This window comes from Rhipicephalus microplus, unplaced genomic scaffold (genome assembly GCF_043290135.1).
Source record: "Rhipicephalus microplus isolate Deutch F79 unplaced genomic scaffold, USDA_Rmic scaffold_182, whole genome shotgun sequence".
In the NCBI taxonomy this organism is placed as follows: Eukaryota; Metazoa; Arthropoda; class Arachnida; order Ixodida; family Ixodidae; genus Rhipicephalus; species Rhipicephalus microplus.
The window spans coordinates 286,540-306,702 of record NW_027464753.1 but is presented as its reverse complement, the minus strand read 5'-3'; the positions used below and the strand labels follow the sequence as shown (position 1 = coordinate 306,702).

General features: G+C 45.3%; 1 protein-coding gene across 1 annotated transcript in view; it reads right to left on the bottom strand.

Annotated features, from left to right (window-relative positions):
- Positions 1-3,825: 3,825 nt before the first annotated feature.
- Positions 3,826-20,163, bottom strand: part of LOC142791688 (uncharacterized) — a 99,962-nt gene continuing 83,624 nt past the window's right edge. The window contains exon 8 of the mRNA XM_075885529.1: positions 3,826-6,417. Coding sequence (XP_075741644.1) covers positions 6,349-6,417 — 69 coding nt within the window. The 3' untranslated portion in view covers positions 3,826-6,348. The remainder of the gene's footprint in view (positions 6,418-20,163) is intronic.

The window sequence follows — 20,163 nt, the reverse complement described above, 5'->3', positions numbered from 1 at the left end:
TCGTATGTCTATAACTCGTATGAAACATGTGATGTTAACAAAGTTTAATCTGTATAAAGTAAGGCGGTTCGCTTCTTTTGCCATCGCTACGATCATTCTAACTTTTCACCTTCTTCAGCAATGAATTCTTTGAAACTCCCTCTCCTATCCACCAGACGGGATACCGATTCCTTAAAGTTATTGCATTAATTTCTTCACTCATCTTGTCGACTATCTTCTGATAATTACATCTCATATGCTAATACTCTTTCAACTAGATGTTACCACAGCCTCAACTGAAAGGCTTTCTTTATGCACATGAACATTTTTAAGAGCAGTTATTTTCCTAAATTTATTGAAAGATGGAACGAATTACTTGGTAGTATTCGCGAATTGTCGTCGGATTTTGTAGATGTACTGTTATAAGTAATTTATTGTTTCTTTTTTCTTTGTTATCATTGTTCAACCATGTAATCAGTGCACTTTGTTCATGTAAATGTACCCCACTCCTGCAATAGCCCCGTATAGGGCTGCAGTATTTGAAAATAAAAAAATAAACAAAAAATTCGCAGATCTCACGTACAGTGGGAATCGATGATATACGAAGCGTCAATGAGAAATGTTGATATGTCACTTTAAAATCAGCACAATGTTACGAGGTGGAGGTAAATGATGCTGCAAATGACTTCCGTGTAATGATTATCATGTTTGGATGTGTCATTTACCTTCGTCATCTATTCTCATCACATAATACCAAATTTAGTATAAGTGGAGCGAGCAAAACGGCCGCGAGCACGCTATGAGCGTGGTATGTTGTCATGTTCTTACATAACATGCATGTCAGGATTATCATGTTCGCACCAGTCACATATTTCGTCATCCATTGACGTCACGTAACAACCATTTTGGTATATGTGGAGCTTGCGAAACGGCCGCGAGCGCATTATGACGTCCCAACATACTCAATGTAGCGTTGACGTGCACGCACGCTGTGCACAGCGGGGCAACGTTAGCAAAACGCGAGCACTCTATAATCTGACTCCAGGTGCGACCAGGGTCCGTCGGCACGGCATGATAGCAACCGGCGCGAAATGCGACATGGTGCATTTCGCACTGATGCGTTACCGAGACAACACTGCGTTTCCCTCTTTTCGTGACGAAGGAACACCAGACGCGCTGAAACGCGCATGCGTCAAAGCAACGCAGCGCGGCGCACGCGTGCGTGCGAGTATATGGCAACACCGGTGCCTGGCGTGGCAGCGCCGGCGCTACGCGACGAAATGAACGCCAGCAAGCATGCGCACCGCGTCACGTCGAAATGTATTGCCGCCTTGACTGTGGCATGAGTCATGTTGTCACATGACATGCATCTCATAATTATTAGGTTTGCATCTGTCACATGCCTTCGTCATCCATTGGCGTCACTTAATACCAAATTTGGCATATGTGAAGCTAGCAAAACCGCCGCGAGCGCATCATTAGTGTGGCATGCAGTCATGTTGTTACATAACATGCATGTCGTGATTATCATGTTTAGATGTGTCTTTTATCTATGTCGTCCTCTCGCGCCGCGTAATACTGAGTTTAGTACATCTGAAGTTAGCGAAGAAGCTGCAAGAGCATCATGAGCATAGCATGCATTCATGTTGTTACATGACACGCATCTCATGTTTATCATGTTTGCACCAGTATCATACCTTCGTCATCCATTCACGTCCCATAATATGGAATTTGGTATGAGTGAAGCTAGCAGAACGGGCTACCAGCGCATCGTGAGTGTGGTATGTAGTCATGTTGTTATATGACATGCATCTCATAATTATCATGTTTGCACCAGACACATACCTTCATCATCCATTCATGTACTGTAATACCAAATTCGGTATATGTGACGCTAGCGAGACGGCCGCGAGCGCATCATGAGCGTGGCATGTAGTCATGCTGTTACAAGACTTGGATGTCATAATTTTCATGTAAGGGTCTGTCCCTTGTGTTCGCCATGCAATCTTGTCATACCATACCAGTTTTTCAACATGTCATGCGAACGAAACCATCGCAAGAGCTGCAGGACCATGAAATGTGAATCAAGACATTCATGACATACATGTCATGATTTTCATGTTATGACTAGTCAGATATGTTCTTCATACAATCACGTTATGCCATACCAATTTTGGTTTGGATCCCACCATACAAACGGCCAGGAGAGCTAAAAGTCGTAGGCAGATAGATAGATAGACAGACAGACAAATAGATAGATAGACATGCTCAATGTCGTAGAAATTCACTAAGAAATGCTTTGCATTTAATAAATAAAAATAATAAAGCCGACTAATGCCAAGCTTAGCATAGGAGACATTATATGCAGTTTCTTAACTGTATTGTAACAATCCTCACTTAAATTGAAAATAGTTAAAGTGGCCAAAACGTCGGCCCCCATTTCAGTTGAATGTGAATCCACAATAATGGCCAGCATCATTTTTCTACAAAGCCTTGCAGGACCCCTTTCAATCCAGCACTTTTTGTTTAGCAGTCTAGTTTGCTTTTGCGGGGAGTTGGATATTAAAGACGTATAACAGTTGGTGTTTTCAGAGGACATACGCACTTTATTTCGAATGTTGCGTAGAAACGCTCTACAGTAATGGCATCTCTGAATCTGTATCTGTTCCAGTACCCAGTGCCTCAACGCTGTTTTCAAAAGACACGTATTTCATTTTGAATGTTGCGTAGAAACCCTCTACAGTGATGGCATCTCTGAATCTGCATCTCTTCTAGTACCCAGTGCCTCGACGCTGCTTTCAGAGGACATACCTACTTTATTTTGAATGTTGCATTGAAACCCTCTATAGTAATGGCATCCCTGAATCTGTATCTGTTCCAGTACCCAGTGCCTCGACGCTGTTTTCAAAAGACACGTGTACTTTATTTTGAATGTTGCGTAGAAACCCTCTACAGTGATGGCATCTCTGAATCTGTATCTCTTCTAGTACCCAGTGCCTCGACGCTGCTTTCAGAGGACATACGTACTTCATTTTGAATGTTGCGTAGAAACCCTCTACAGTAATGGCATCTCTGAATCTGTATCTGTTTCAGTACCCAGTACCTCGACGCTGTTTTCAAAAGACACACGTACTTCATTTTGAATGTTGCGTAGAAACCCTCTACAGTGATGGCATCTCTGAATCTGTATCTCTTCTAGTACCCAGTGCCTCGACACTGCTTTCAGAGGACATACGTACTTCATTTTGAATGTTGCGTAGAAACCCTCTATAGTAATGGCATCTCTGGATCTGTATCGTTTCGAGTACCCAGTGCCTCGATTCTGTTACTGGGCACAAGGCGACCAGTTTGATTTCAGGTTGTGATTACAGCATTTCGGTGGCAATGGAATGCAAGAACACCAACTGTACTTGAAACATCAGAGAATCCCAGGCAGTCACAACTAATCATGTGCCTCCTGCTGCATAAGGCATTGCATGTTCGATCATTGTAGTATTCATGCTGCTATATTTGGATAACTTACATTGCATGAGTCAACATAACTACACTATTGCAAATTTTTTATGTTGCATTGCTGTATCACACAGTCTCATCATGCAGAAGAGGTTTCAATCCAGTTTCCATCTGTGGGTCTTACCCAAATATTACTAACCCGGACTCGCAGCTTGAACTGAGCAAGCCCGAGTAAGTCTACTTGTGAGTGAGTTCACTGACCTGTGACCTATTATGTCGATCTTGTGAACTGTACATTTGTTTATGGAAATATACTCCACCCCTACAAGATCCCTGCATAGGGCTGCAGTATTTAAGAATAAATGAAGACTTGTCAAGACGAGTGCAAAAAAGTAGAGACAAAACATTTATTGTGCAGGAGTAAACTTTAACAAAATATGGCTGAAAACAGTGCTCAGTGTTTACAATATATGACCATAGAGTTTCCTAATATACACTAGAGGGAACTCTGGTGCTAGTGTCTATGGAAGCTGCAACGCACGGCGTTTCAGTGAGCATGAGAATGATGGGTAGTACACACATTTCTCTAAACTTCGTACTTCTGGCCTGCTTTTGGCTTCGTGTGTGTTTGTGTGGCTTGAAGCTGTTTTCTCACGAAACAAAAATCAGCAAATGTTCAGCAATTGCGCTTCACCACCCTATTTCTTTCGAATTACCTTTCTAAATTGGGTCACGAAGTTCAAAAGAGTTGAATCTTTGTTTCAAAACAAAATCGAAACACAGCAATAAGCGAAGCCGCAAGTATGATTTGCCGCCCGCAAGTACGAAGACTAGGCAAATGTGTGTACTGCCCATCATTCCCATGGTCGCTGATCGATCGCAGCGCCAGAGTCCCCTCTAGTTAATTTTGAGAAACTCTATGTATATGACACTGTTAAATAACCATAAAAATAAAAAAAAAACACGCAATAAAACATTCTAAAGGAGTACAATGTGCTACCTAAAAAATTGGTAGAATGAAGTTTAATTACAGTAAGAGCCGTTTTGTTTCACGTAACAAGGTGACGGTGAAACATTCAATTGCTGACTTTAGAAGACTGCTCAATCAAGCATCTTTAAATCACGCGAGTGACTCACGTGATTTAATATACACATCACATTGCCAGACGCATGCTCTTGTGAGACTATCAGAACAGCTGTACACGACGATCACGGTATGTTATACACAATGGCCTGGTAGATATTGTTTGGTAAGCGGCACAAATTGCAACAACTGTGAATAGTGCTTGCTATCAACGAATGCTACAAACAGAAGGTACACAGTATAAACTTTCTTGAAGCAGCTTAAATTAATGAATATGTGAATACAATAATGCAATGAATGGGGATGCACACATACGTAACAAATAAAAGAAAGAAGTTTTTTAACAGCCACATCTGGTGTCTTTGTTTACTACACCCTCATAGTTAACAAATACCAAAACTAGTGTACATTGTGTGACACGTGATCATTATTTATGCAAGTGATGCTTTTAAATAGATCTTACAAATCTCTCTGTTTTTTTCTCTCTCTCTCTCTTTTTTTTTGTTTCCAAGAATTGAAGAAATAGTGTCTCTGAAACTCGACGTGCCAGGAAAGCATACGAGATATTATTTGTTGTCGTTAGTTGCATGGCAATTATGAGTAAAAAAAAGAAAAGCGAATGCCGAGCAACTTGTGGCCAGCAGGAAACGAACCCAAGGTGCACGGTGGCAGCAGCCATTTTTTAGTCTACTTTCTTGGGTATCTCTGCACATGTAACCTCAACAGTAACTAGCCCACAGTTCTCAACATGTTTGAGCTCTCACACACGGGTGCCAAGGGTGCCATCTTGTTCACATATGCACAACCAAACTGTGTTTGCCAGTAAACCGATCTACGTGATTGGCTACTGTTAGATCTCCACCAAGCCTGCTTCAAAGTTGAGTGCCAACTTACTATATTTTCTTGCGTATAACCCACATGACAAATACAAAAAAATTGAAACTGAAATCGAACTGAGAGTCGTGAAAACTGGCTTCGTGATACTGCTTCACGGTATTGCTAAGAAGTTTTCACAACAATGTAAGTGGCGATTTAAAAAAGCGTTATTTTCCTGCAGTTTATAGGTAGAGGTGCGCTTTTTATGCAAGTGTGGGTTATACGTGAGAAAATGTGACAGTAATGCAGACACTCGTTTGTCGATGGCTGGACATACTTAGATGCCTGCCGAGCAAATAACAACAAAGAATTTGTAAGACAGGAAAGGCAAAAGTACTGAGAACAGCGTCCCACTTGTAACCTGCTCACAAATACAAGAAGAGTTCAATGCATAACAGGCCTTGAGCAGTGGACAAGTGCCTCTTTACATGACAGTGTGGAATTTAGATAATTTGGCAAGCCGTTTGTTTACCACTGTACCAAAAGCAGAGCACACAAAAGAGTAAGTACAGCGACTTCAAAGCTTGTGTAGAGTAGCAAGCTGTTACTTTAACACGTAACATGGAAGCTAGGAATGCTCTAAAAAGAGTAATAAGAAAGCTTGTGACCTCTTTGCATGAATGCTTCTGTAGTGTGACACGGCAAACATTGTAATAATGCCAACCAATGCAACAGGCATTGTGAGCACGGGCACAAACTCAGTCCCTCGCACAAAGAATGCTTCTCAGTGTTGTTACTTTCTGAAAGTACATCGCAACTTGCTGGCTGCTTTCAGTAAAGCAGAGCATAAAATATCAGTAAAGCACAGCATAAAATAAACCTATGATCAAGGTTAGAATGACAATGATATATGAACAAAGTACGCCAGTGTAGAAGTATTCTCCACTCCCATTGCGCTGTTATCGTGTCTCTCTTGAACATGCCAAACCCTCCTGGGTTGTTCAGGACCGACCTGGTTATACTTGCAGGCTTTGTGTTTTCAACCAGGCATGGTACTTGTTGAGCATGTGGTCGTTGGGCTTGACCTGGGAGAAAATTGATGGGACAGGTGATCACAACAGTGCAAGTGATTAGAAGCAATAAGATTGCCACAATTAAAATGTAATGCTAAACAGTGCACCATGAGGATTGTATATGTTCAGAAAATGTATCAAGTTGAAACTTGATTTAATTAACCGATGGTGGCATTTAGATTATTCAGTTACTAAATCAAGATTCAGTTCTTCGAAATCTCAAACTGCGACGTAACGACATCCGCAAGCAACCGCTGCATTTTATATAGACTAGCACACACCTAACATACGACTGATATGGAAGGCAAATGCGTGAGGGGGAGACACTGGTATCAATGTGTCATTGATGACAATGTTGAACCCTATGGGTGACTTTTGAGCAAAGGAAATCTCTTTGCTAAACAGGGAAATTCGTAAAATCCATTTTTGTAAGATTGAGCTTAACTATACACAAGACTGAGAGATCACTTGATTGGAAAACACCCACACACACACAACACACACAGAGACCAGCTTTGTCTTCGGCCTCTTATGGTGTATAGGTGCAAGAGGAGAATGCACGACAAATGAATGAAAGCAATCAGCTTTGTAAAGTGCTCATGGAGTGAAACAAATCAGTATGGTACATATGAGTAACACACTTGTCAGCCGATATATATATATATATATATATATATATATATATTAGGAGACAGACAACTTCTCCGACGCGCTCGCACTTTCATGTCATTTTTCATACCCAGAGCACTTGTTCAATAGCGTAAAAAAAAAGGCAGTCAGTTTTAAGCAGCATGCACTGGGAGAACACGTATATGTTTGTTATGTATGATGCATGTAATAATATTACACGCGACGCTTCTTATGCTTTACTTCACAACATTTATCATGACTACAATTATGTTGATGGCGGCCTCCTCAACAGTTAATATTTTAACATTGAATGAAATTTTTGACTGAAACAGCTCACGAAGAATTCAGTCTTTAACTTGAGAAACCAAAGGTATTTTGAGCACTTATATCTACTTATTTCAGCTTCTCAATGAGCTCTAGTCTATGGCTTTATTCGTCACTGCTTTGCAAGCTGCCTTCATTGCTCCAAGTAGCCATAAGCAAAGTTGATCAGATTTATTGGATATTAAAATGGAAACCTTTTTTGCCACTTTCAGTACGGTAAAATTAAAATATTTAAAAAGATTAGTTGCGGTCATATGCTCACAGCAGCTTCAACAAAGCAGCGGTAATGGTAATCGTTTTTTATGAAAGAAAACTATTTTGCGCAAGCTGCAAATGCTTTGACCAGTCCACAAAGAGTGTGTTAGTTCCCATCTATAACTGCATCGGCAAGTTGCAGTAGTATAAAAACATAAACAAGTGCTGTAATTAATGGGGCACCTGTTCAGCGCTAGCCTGCTCTGCAGTGCTACTACACAGCAGAAAGAGTGGCAAAAAGCCTGTTGTGTTCTGGGTTTTCGGTTTCGGTTTCGGAATAACATGCGAGGATGCCAGGGGGCGCCGCTCTGGCATCTAGGATTTCAAGGCGACTGTAAAATAAAACGAGTGTGTGTTGGGTAACCGTGGAGTGCGGTTATTGTTCTTCTCTTCGGCGCTTTGCGCCAACCCGCGTGTTCGGGCTGGTCAGCGTCCCCGCCGGCCACGTACGTCTCCGTCGGCCGTGTTCTTCTTCTGCTTCGTCGGGACCACCCAGCCCCCAACACAGCTATGGCGACGAGGACGTGTAAGAACCCATTTCGTTTTCCGTGTTCGTCTTTTTCGTGCTTCTAATGGACCTACCCTGCTAACCCTAGACGCTCTTTGTTCCCAGCAAGGTGGCAGCTGCGTGCTGCGTCGCTTCATTTCTTGATTCAGCTACGCCGCCTCTGTCGTCTTCTTCAAACAGTGTACTGGCGTCATTTTCTTCTCGTCTGCACCTCTCTATTCTTCTTGCTTGAAATGGCGTCTCCTATTCCACCTCCCCTATTTCTTCATTCGTCCAGAGACCCGCCACTTCCAAGGGCGGACTGGAAATTGGTGTTCCAGGCCTACGCAGGCGCGGCCGGGGAGGACGCCAGCAAGGCCGAGCGTCGCAAGGCCCTGCTGCTCAACGCGTGGGGCCCTGCCGGGTTAAAGCTCTTCTATACTTTGGAAGCCACCAACGCGTCGCTGACGCGAGCGTCGGGCAATGCCTTCAAGAATGCTGTTGCTCTTTTCGATGAGCATTTTAAAGATGTCTCGTGCGATTATCTCGCACGCGTAAAATTCCAAGAAAGGCGACAATTGCCTGGCGAGCCAGTCGGCGAGTTCATTACTTCTCTTCGAATGCTCGCCGCGTCGTGCGGCTTCGGCGCGCTCGAGGGTGATATGATCCGCCATCAGCTTTTCACCGGGGTAGCCTCGCAAAACGTCCGCTGCTGCATGCTTCAAAAAGGCTCCTCGATTTCATTATCCGAAGCCCTCTCGATTGCGCGAGAGGACGAGCTAATTCGCTCCCAGTTGGAGCAATTCGCTCCGCATTCAGTGCAGCAACTTTCTGCTGCGGGGGGCCAAGGCGGCGGCTCTTTGTTTCACGGGACGCGTCAACATGGCGGCCCTTCATCTTCGTCTCGGCGCAGCGGCCAACATGAATGCCCGCCTGCACAGTCCTTCCGTGGCAGCCAATATGGCGGCCTCTCTGTGTCGCGGGGGCGAGGAAGCCGGCAATATGGCGACCCCATTCCGCCAAATTCTGGTTTTCAGGAACAGCACCGAGCTCCTAGCTCGCGTTTGCAATTTTCTTTTCCAAGCGCAACCGCGCATTGCTTTCGTTGCGGATCGGCTCGGCATTTAGCCAATTTTGCGCAGTGTCCCGCAAGAGGAACAGACAGACAGACAGACAAACAGACAGACAGACAGACAGGCTGGCAGACAGGCAGGCAGGCAGGCAGATAGATAGTTTTGTTGCTGATCGGCTCGGCATTTAGCCAATTTTGCGCAGTGTCCCACGAAAAACCGCACTTGTCTTGCGTGTGGAAAAATCGGACATTTTCAGTCCGTATGCAATTCCCGTCCAGCAAATCTTCCTGAACCAGTTTCTTCGTCCGCTCCTTCGAGCACTGCACAGACCAATACGGTCACTGTGTTGAATGTGGATGGCCTCCACACTACGTCCGAGCCCAGCATCGTAGCTTCAGTGGGCCATGTGCCCTTGTCATTTCTCGTGGACACTGGTGGCTCAGTCTCTTTAATCAGTGCCGCTGACTTTCATAGTCATTTTTCCAACATTCGCCTTTTGCCTTCACACGTCATTCTACAAACATATTCCAAGGAAACGATTGATATATTAGGTCATTTTACAGCTCAGGTCTCCTATCGCAGTCGCACTGCTTCCATTACTTTTTATGTAACTGCCAATGGCAGCTCGCTTTTGAAACGTGATGCCATCTCGGCTTTGTCCATCAACATCGTCGGTGCGTCTATGACGTGTGCTCAAGTCGACGTCCAAGATGATCTTCCGGCCAACGCGCCTTCTGAATTCCACCACCTGTTCACCTGTGAACTGGGTTGTGTGCACGGTTTTGTGCATAAAGTGATGCGTCGACCAGGTGTGTGCCCTGTGCGTGCCAAGCTGCGCCGCATTCCTCTTCTTCTCCGTGAGCAAGTCTCTGCGGAACTGTCTCGCCTTCAAGCCAGCGGAATCATCGAGCCTGTCTCTGCTTTTGACTGGGTTTCTCCACTGGTCGTCGTCAAGAAAAAATGGATCCCTTCGACTATGCGTCGACTTACGAGAACCGAACAAGGCGATCGTCGTAGACGAGTTTCCACTTCCTCACATTGAAGAACTTCTTCATCAGCTCTCCGGAGCGGTATGTTTCTCCAAGCTGGACCTCGCGTCTGCTTATCACCAAGTTGAACTTTCCCAGTGCAGTAGAGACTTAACCACATTTGTATCGCACGAAGGCTTGTTTCGGTTTCGCCGCGTGTGTTTCGGGCTTGCATCTGCCCCTGCAGTCTTTCAGAAAATTATGTCAATTATTCTTAAGGGTCGTAACGGCGCCCTTTTTTACTTGGATGACATTTTGTTGTGGAGACGTACTCGCGAAGAGCACGATGCTAACTTGCATACTGTTCTCAACCGCATCAGTGAATGTGGTATGAAACTTAATAACAAGTGCATTTTTTCTGTGAATGAGTTACAATTTCTAGGACATAATGTCAGTTCCCGCGGCTTGACACCTGTTGGATCTAAAGTTCAGGCCATTGTCAATGCCCCACGGCCTACTGATGCTAAAACCTTGCAATCTTTTGTAGGTCTTGTTGGTTATTATGCCAAGTTTTTTCCTCACTATGCTGATGTTCTTGAACCACTGCGTACTGTACTTCGTCAAGCACAGCCTTTTAACTGGTCAGCTGAAGCTGAGCAGAGCTTCATTCGAGTTAAGTCAATACTGGCCTCAAACCCAGCTGTTAGTATTTTCAATGAGAAGCTTCCCATCGTCATCACAACGGATGCGTCCGATGTTGGACTGGGAGCAGTGTTTCAACAACTCAGAGGTGATCAGCTGATGACTATCGCTTTTGCATCTCTTTATTCTTTATTCGAAGTATACCTGCAGCGCCCGAAGGCGTTATAGCAGGGGGGTTACAGATTCGAAAGAAACAAATTTTCATTTACAGCAGACACTTGTACACTTGTGAGCCCATTCCACTCATGTATTGTTCTGACAAAAAAAGAATTTGCAAATGTTCCAGTCCTGGGACGGTATTCCCTCAGTTTAAAAGGATGATTAATTCGATTTGATAAATAATACGGCGTCTGTAAATACATATCCTTATTGATTCCAGTTTTATTATTAAATATTAGATACAAAAGTTTTAATCGCAATTTTCTTCTACGCGATGAAAGCAGCTCCCAATTCAATTCTTGTTTCATAGCAGTAGAGCTTTCCCGCCATTGATACCGTCCCAGGACGAACCTTGCTGCCCTGTTCTGTATTTTTTCTATATTATCACTAAGATATACCTGCGCCGGATCCCACACAGCGCAGGTGTACTCTAAGACTGGTCGTACACACGTCAAATACGCACATTTAAGTCCCTGATGCGAACATCGTAAGTTACGCTGAATAAAATTTAACACCCTCGCAGCTTTCGCGACAACATAATCAACATGCACATTCCATGAACAGTCAGAAGAAACAGTCAGAAGAAAAAAACACACCCAGGTATTTGTAAGTTGTCTTCGTGGTAACTGGCACATCATTTATACAATATCTAAATTCGATCTTCTTTGTCTTCTTTGAAAAACAAAGGTTATTGCACTTAATAAAATTTAAAGACATTTTCCACGTTGTACACCAGTCATGAATACGCACCAAGTCATTTTGAAGTTGGGAGGAACCCTGCTCACTCTTAATTTTCCGGTAGACTATACAGTCATCGGCAAAAAGCCGGATAGACAATGAGATACCAACCGAAATATCATTGATATAAATTAAAAACAACAAAGGACCCAAAACGGAGCCCTGTGGCACACCTGATGTCACGTCAACATAACTGGATGCTTTTCCATTCAAAACAACACATTGGCGACGATGCTTTAAATAATTTTCTATCCAGATTATCACATTTAGGTCTAAATTAAATAACTTAAGTTTTTGCAAAAAGAGCGCATGCGAAACCGAATCAAAAGCTTTTTGGAAATCAAGAAAAATACAGTCAATTTGCCCATTTTCGTCAATACTAGAGGATAAATCATGATAAAATTCAACCAGCTGCGTGGTACAAGATAGTCCTTTACGGAATCCATGCTGATTTTCTATTAACAATTTGTGGTGCGTTATATGTCGCATTATTTCCTTGTACAAGATGTGCTCAAGTACTTTGCAGGCAATTGATGTTAATGAAATTGGTCTATAGTTGACAGCTTCCTTTTTGGGTTCACCTTTGTGGATCGGCATAACGTGGGCCATCTTCCAGTCACTGGTAAGACACCAGTAGATAAAGACTTCGAGTAAATTAAATGAAGATACATGGAAACAGGAGAAGCACAATGTTTGTAAACACACAGAGGAATTCCATCAGGACCATTCGCTTTTGTTTCATCGAGATTACTGAGAAAAGCTTGAATGCCGTCCACGCTAAGCTCAATAGGCTGCATTAAGGGTATGGGATATACACATGGGATATCACAGTATTCATCAGTCTTTGGCGAAAATACAGAGCGAAAATATTCATTAAGGCAGTTCGCCTTGTCTATATCTTCCGAGAACACTTGATTATTATATTGGATTTCGTTAATACCGGTAGCGTCCGACCCGCAACGTTTTAAGTACCGCCAGAACATTTTGGAATTTGTTTTCAGTTCTTCATTTAGCCTATTTAAGTAGCCAGCCTTCGCGTTTTTTGCCATAACTTTGTATTCACGCGTTAGGGCGCTTAACCTGTCGAAGTGTTTTTTTGCCTTCGTTCTTTTGAAGCTACGGTATACTCGCTGCCGGTTTTTAATTATTTTTAATAACTGTGAGGTAACCCAAGGCTTCTTGCGGCTATTCATTCCACGAGAATGCACACTTGGTATGTAAATATCTATGAGTTCCATTACTTTACTTTTAAAAGCACACCACGATTCTTGTGTGGTAGAATATTCGGCAAGGCATTCGAAAACAGGCAGATGATTTGAAAGCGCATGTGACATCGCTGAGTAGTCACCTTTACCAAAAAGAAATACCTTCCTTGTAGGTTGCTTCTTTGACTTGTTCTTTTCAAACCTAATACCCGCGACGACCGCGGTGTGATCACTTATACACGGAACGTTATCCACAGAAGTTACAATAGTGGGGACATTACAAAACATCAAGTCTAGAATGTTGCCATTTGGGGTTGGCTGATGCACATACTGGTAGAGCCCAAAAACATTAACGATTTTTTTCATCTCGCTGTTAACACGGCTACCAGTTTTGCACGTGCATGTGCTGTCATCCCAAAGCAGATCTGGCAAATTAAAGTCTCCAGCAAGAAGAAAGATTTCGCCAGAAATATCGGAAATAGTTTCATGTAAAAGTTGTAATGAACTAATGTCGGAGGCAGGTGGTCGATAAAATGCCCCGACGGCAAAAGAAGAATTATCCTCTAATCTGACGGAGCACCAAACTGATTCCAATTTCTCATGGCCAATATCAAACGCTGATGAATGCAGTGAGCAGTGAACGAGTATAAAGACTCCCCCGCCTAAGCTAGGCCTGTCCTTCCGATAAGCTATAAAATCATCTGGGAAGACTTCACTATCACGAATAGACGGGTTCAACCAAGACTCTGTGCCAAATACGATGTCAGCTTTGAACGAATGGATTAATCCAGCAAATTCTTCGACTTTGTTTACCAGGCTCCTACAATTGATTACGATTGCGCCAAGGTCGCAACGGGCACTGCTTTTGACAACAACTTGTCACTGTTTGCGCACTTTCACAACTTCTTCTTTTTCCTTATCCCAAACGAATGCTTGGCCGTTGATGACAACCCCGTCACTCTTAAGCTTTACTTCTTCTTTATTGGTCCGTTTTGCTTTCGCGAATTCCCACAATCGCTTAAGTATGTCCCGGATCACGGGAGAATAGCCTTGATCGACGCTGTAAGGCGAGCCCTTAAACTTTTTTGCCTTAGTTAGTACGCTTTGTTTTTTTTTTGTATAAAGAGAAATGGACAACAATAGGTCTTTTCCCACTTTCAGTATACCGGCCCACGCGGTGGGCCTTCTGTAAGGAGTGCAAATCGATCTGAAGTTCTTTTTTACAAATACTTGTGATCAAGTTTTCCGATTAGTCCCAAGTCTCGGCTCGGTTGTTGTCATCGACACCGTAAAACACAAGATTTTGCTGTCGGCTGCGATTTTCTAATGTGTTATTTCTACTTTGCAAGTCTTTAACACACTGTGTCAAACTAGTGATCGCATTCGCCTGCTCCGATGCTGATTTGTTTAGTCCTTCAATCCCTTGTGTAGTTTTGCCTATGCTGATTCGTACATTGACCCCTGCTGAACGCAGATATTCAGTAGGAGAGCGTGAAGCTCTCGCGTGTCTTTTTGCCTGTGAGAAATGGCATGTTTACTTGTGGGGCCGGCACTTCACATTACGTACAGATCACCAAGCACTAGTTGTTCTTCTTTCTGCAGGATCCGAAGGCCGCCGCCCCATTCGCATTTCCCGTTGGTGTGCCAAATTCATGTATTATAATTTCAGGGTTCAATATTGTAAAGGTTCTAATAACGTGGTTGCTGATGCACTGTCGCGCCTTCCTCTTCGGATACCGGTTACTGAACAGCGGGATGAGGAAGTTGTTTCATTAGTTACTTCCTGCATTACTAAAGCTGAGCTTCAGGCAGCTACAGCTGCAGATTCCACTTTGTCTCAAGTTCTCAAATATTTACGTGAAGGATGGCCTTCCAAATGTGCTCTTGCTTCTGAATTCTTGCCTTACTTCACAGTCCGACAGGAACTGTCTTGTGCCGAGGACTTGCTTTTCCGCGATGAACGCGTGATTCCCCCGGCTTCTTTCCGTAACAAGCTAATACAGCTTGCCCATGAAGCCCATCCAGGCATTGTCCGCACCAAACAGAATCTCCGAGACAGGTACTGGTGGCCAGCCTTAGACAAGCAGGTCGAGCATGCAGTTTACAACTGCCACATATGTCAGGCAGCTGACAAGTCTGCCAAACCTGCATTTTCTCCGTTGCAGCCAGTCCAGTGGCCTGATCGGCCTTGGCAGAAACTCGGCATGGACATCATTTGTCCTTTGCATAATGTTCTGCAAAATGCCCGGTTCATTGTTTCTCTCATCGACTATCATTCCAAATGGCCAGAGCTTTGTTTCACACATACGGTTACTTCTGAGGTCATCATTGAGTTTGTGTCTTCAATCTTCAGCCGGGAAGGTATTCCTGATGCCATAGCTACGGACAATGGTCCACAGTTTCAGTCCCAACATTTTGAGGCTTTTCTTTCACAACGAGGAATTCAGCACTTGAGGTCATCACTTTTCTATCCCCAATCAAATGGGCAAATCGAGCGCTTTAATCGCGTTCTGAAGGAACATATCCAGATCGCCCAATTAGAGCACCATCCCCTCAAGCAAGTCTTGACTGAATGTTTAGCTTCGTACAGGTTCACACCACAAGGCACCACTGGAGTGTCTCCTGCTCAACTTCTCCACGGTAGGCAACCGCGAGTTGCTCTCGACATAGTCTCTTTGCCTCGTAACATAGCAGTGTCTTCTCCTGATCAACACTACAACCCCCCTGCTGCCACAGAAATTCACACCGATGCAAGTGGCATTGGTCTTGGTGCAGTTTTTGCACAACGAAAAGGCACCCAAGCCGAATACGTAGTCGCCCATGCAAGTCGCGCTCTCAAGAAGGCTGAATTGAATTACTCCATGACCGAGAAGGAGTGTTTGGCCATAATCTGGGCATTGAAGAAGTTTCGCCCGTTCCTTTACGGTCGCCCCTTCGACGTGGTCACAGACCACCACACTCTATGTTGGCTATCCACCTTGAAAGACCCGTCCGGACGTCTGGGGCGTTGGGCCCTTCTATTGCAGAAATACGACATCCGTGTCGTATATCGTTCCGGTCGCAAGCATGCGGACGCCGATGCACTTTCCCGATCGCCATTAACACCAGATGTGGCTTCTCTGCCACCCCGTTTTACCACCTTGTCACCACTCAACACCACTGACATGCTTTCGGAGCAGCGTAAAGACCCATACCTTGCCCTGTTAGTCGACTACTTTACCAATCCGTCTGCAGTCCCTTCCACGAGAGCACTACGCCGGCAAGCAGCCCACTTTTCCTTACGAGACAACATTCTGTACCGCCGCAACTACATGCCTGGTGGTCGGAAGTGGCTCCTTGCTGTCCCAACTCATATGCGCTCTGACATTTGCATGAATTTCCATGCAGATCCCCAAAGTGCTCACGCAGGTGTCCTGAAAACCTACGAAAGGCTGCGCCAACGCTATTACTGGCGAGGAATGTATCGCTTTGTGCAGAAATACGTTCAGTCTTGCACCACTTGCCAACAGAACAAGACACCTCCGTGGCACCTTACTGGCATGTTACAGCCACTCCCGTGCCCGGCTCGCCCATTCGACCGCGTGGGTATAGACCTCTATGGCCCCCTCCCATATAGTAGCTCTGGAAACCAGTGGATTATTGTCGGAGTCGATCATCTGACACGCTACGCTGAGACTGCAGCTCTACCGGCAGCTACCGCCCACGAAGTTGCACTCTTCATTCTCCGCAGCTTCATTCTACGCCATGGTGCTTCGCGGGAATTACTCAGTGATAGGGGTCGAGTGTTCCTGTCGGAGGTCATCCAAGCTATCCTCGCTCAATGCAACTGTGATGGTTAAGGACGTTCGTCACTGTGTTTGTTTATAGCGGACGAAAAAGGATTAACATCAACAATGGATGCGAACAAAAGAAGCGTTATATTATACACTAGAGAACGAAGTGGCAGGTGAAAATAAAACTATATGTCCAACCCTACACGCCACGCGTCACGCAACATGTACGAGAGTCAGACCTCTAGCATGCGGAGAGCTCGCGGCTACGCTTACTCCGAGTCCAGCGCGTAGAGTTCTCAGTTCGCAAGAGAAAAACGCTGCCTCACAGTTTGGGTCCCCGTCGTCCCGACATGATGCGATCGTCGACGTGCGCGAGGGCAAAGGTGGCACGGCTGGAGCGGCTGGAACGGCTGACGGCACACGGATGCGCTACCGTGTGCAGCGCCGTTTAGTCAGACGTCGCGGCCAGCAGTCAGGGTCGCAACTCCTGAGGTTCAGGGTCAGGCCCCGGCTCACGAGGACCACGCCCGGTAGGCCTCGCCACGAACCTGCTCCCGGCCACTGCACCCAGGCAGGAGCCGTTCAGCAGGCCCCGTCCTTGCACCTTGAACAGGCCGGCGGACTCGACCCCGAACGAACACGCCGGAGCTCGACCTGGCCGACACGTACGGGTCCCACGTCCGGCTCAAGAACGCTCCCAGTAACTCGTCCTCTCGAGCGGCGCACTGCTTCGTCTGCCTTCGTGGCCTCCACGCTCGAGCTCGCTTTTCCACGTTCCTTCTTCTTCTCCTCTTCTTTTCCATTTCTTGTTATCGCCTTCGTGCCACCTGCCCTCCGCTCGTCTTCTTTAGTTTCGGTTTGGCGTTCCTCGGCGCTTGCAAGTCCTTTGAGCCACAAATCGTACCTAAACACAGCACTTTTGTGTCCATTCCTTACAAATATCCCCCTGCTCAAGAAAGTTGTTTAGGGGGAAAACAACTTTTCACAAGCGCGCGAGGTGGAGTACCCAAAAGCGAAAGCATAGCAAAAAAAAAACATTATTTACAGAAGTTCATTCTGTTAGGGAAAGGGTGAATTGACATGAAAAGAAATTGTGCCACCACTAAACGCTAACCAGCGGAGAAGTCAAATGCGGCTGAGGTAGTCGGCACCTACGTTGTCGGAGCCCTTAATGTACTCAACCACAAAGTCATACTCAGTAAGCAATAGGCTCCAGCGGAGTACTCGGCTGTTGATGTGTTTTGCGGAATTTATGTACGCAAGCGGCTGGTGGTCAGTTTGCAGCACGAATCGGTTTCCGAAGAGGTACACATGAAACTTTTGTATAGCCCACACAAGAGCCAGCGCCTCTCTTTCGATTGTTGAGTACCGTGACTCCCGTTCGAGCAGTTTACGGCTTGCGTAGGCTACTGGATGCAACATGCCGTCGTGACGCTGCATTAAAACGGCTCCAATGCTGGATGAAGATGCATCCGTGCGCAATATGAATGGCTCTTGTAAGTCCGGTGATCGCAGTACCGGACCAGATGATAGTATACGCTGTAGTGTTACAAACGCTTGTTCATGGCATTTTTCCCAGATGACCTTATTTGGACCTCGCTTCCTAGTGAGTTCCGTTAGAGGTGATACTACAGCGGAGTAATTGGGCACGAAATCCCGATAATAACCGCTTAAACCTAGAAAGGAGCGAACTTCCTTCTTCGTCTTCGGTCTCTTTGCGGCCTGAATCTTCTCCAATGTCTCAATCTGGGGTCGGAGAAGATTGTTCCCGAGAATGTGTCCCAAGAATTTCACTTCGGCAAACGCCACCTCACTTTTCGATGGCTTTATTGTGAGATGAGCTGCCCTGACACGTTGCAGAAACTTGGTGAGAGTTGTTATGTGCTCGTCCCAAGTTTGTGTCGCTATGAGCACATCGTCAAAATAGTGATAGATGTTCGGTATTCCATCTACCACTCGTCTCATTAGTCGGGTGAACACAGCAGGCGCTGTTTTGATGCCGAAAGGCATGAATCTGAATTGGTAAAGGCCAGAAGAGGACTGAAAAGCGGTGAAGACCTTCGATGCTTCGTGCATCGGCACCTGCCAGTACCCTTTGGTGAAGTCGAACTTCGAAAAGTAGCGGCTCTGACCTAGTTTGGCAAAGATCATGTCCACTCGCGGTATCGGTTCGTTGTCTGTAACGACGACTCGATTCAGCTGTCTGAAATCAATGCAAAGTCGGGTGTTCCCGTCTTTCTTCTTGACCACGACGATGGGAGCTTGATACGGGGACTCCGAGGGCTCAATGATACCTTGGGATAGCATGTCCTGTAGTTCTTTTTCTACAGTTTCTTGGATGGCGAATGGTATGGGGTATGGGCGTACCTTTACCGGTGTTTCAGTGGTAAGGCGTAACTTGCACTCGACGAGGTCCGTCTTCCCTGGCACGTCAGAAAATACATCATGGAACTCTCTGAGGAGTTCATTAATTTGGTCTGTCTGCGGGCTGTTCAAGTTAGGCGCTACTAACACATTTTTATATGTTTCCCTTTGGTGCAGGGCAACAAAGGGAATTTCTCGCTCGTCAACAGTGTCTGACTGCACAGAAACGGCAGCTTGTTGTGCTTCACTTTCGGGCTCCCTTTCGTGGTATTTCTTGAGAAGGTTAATGTGAAAAAGACTTCTCCGAGTTCCGAGATCTATCTCGTAGTCATAGTCACTGCGTTTTTCAAGCACTGTGAAGGGTCCCTTCCATGTCAAGATCAATTTATTCTTATCTGATGGTAGCAACAGCAATACTTTGTCGCCGGGTGATAGGTGTCGAACTCTTGCTTTCCTATCGTAATATTTCTTCTGTGTCATTTTCGCCTTCAGGAGTTCTTCGTGCGCTACCTTGCAGGTGTCTTGCAGTCGCTCCCGGAGATCTATAACATACTCGTATGTTGTTTTCGTTTCAGGATCGATGTTGGCCCCTGTCCACAGTTCCTTAAGGATCGACATTGGCCCGCGTACAAATCTGCCGTAGAGGAGATCGAACGGCGCGAATCCAAGGCTCGTCTGGGGAACTTCACGGTATGCAAAGAGCAGGGGAGCCAAGTACCTGTCCCAATGTCGCGGCCGTTCTTGACACATGCGGCGAACCATTTGTTTGAGAGTTCCATTAAATCTCTCCACAAGTCCGTTGGCCATGGGGTGATAAGGCGTTGTGGGTAGCTGACGAAATGAAAGTAGCCGACCGAGTTCCTGCATGAGACTCGAGGTGAACGACTTTCCACGGTCGCTCACTATCTCACGGGGCACCCCAACGCGGGAGAACATCTCTACTAGTGCTTCCGCTATGCGCTCTGTCTCGATGCTCGGTAGTGCCACCGCATCCGGGTAACGCGTAGCGAAGTCTACCATCGTTAAGACATACTTGTTGCCCTTGGATGACGTTGGTGACAGCGGCCAATAATATCGATG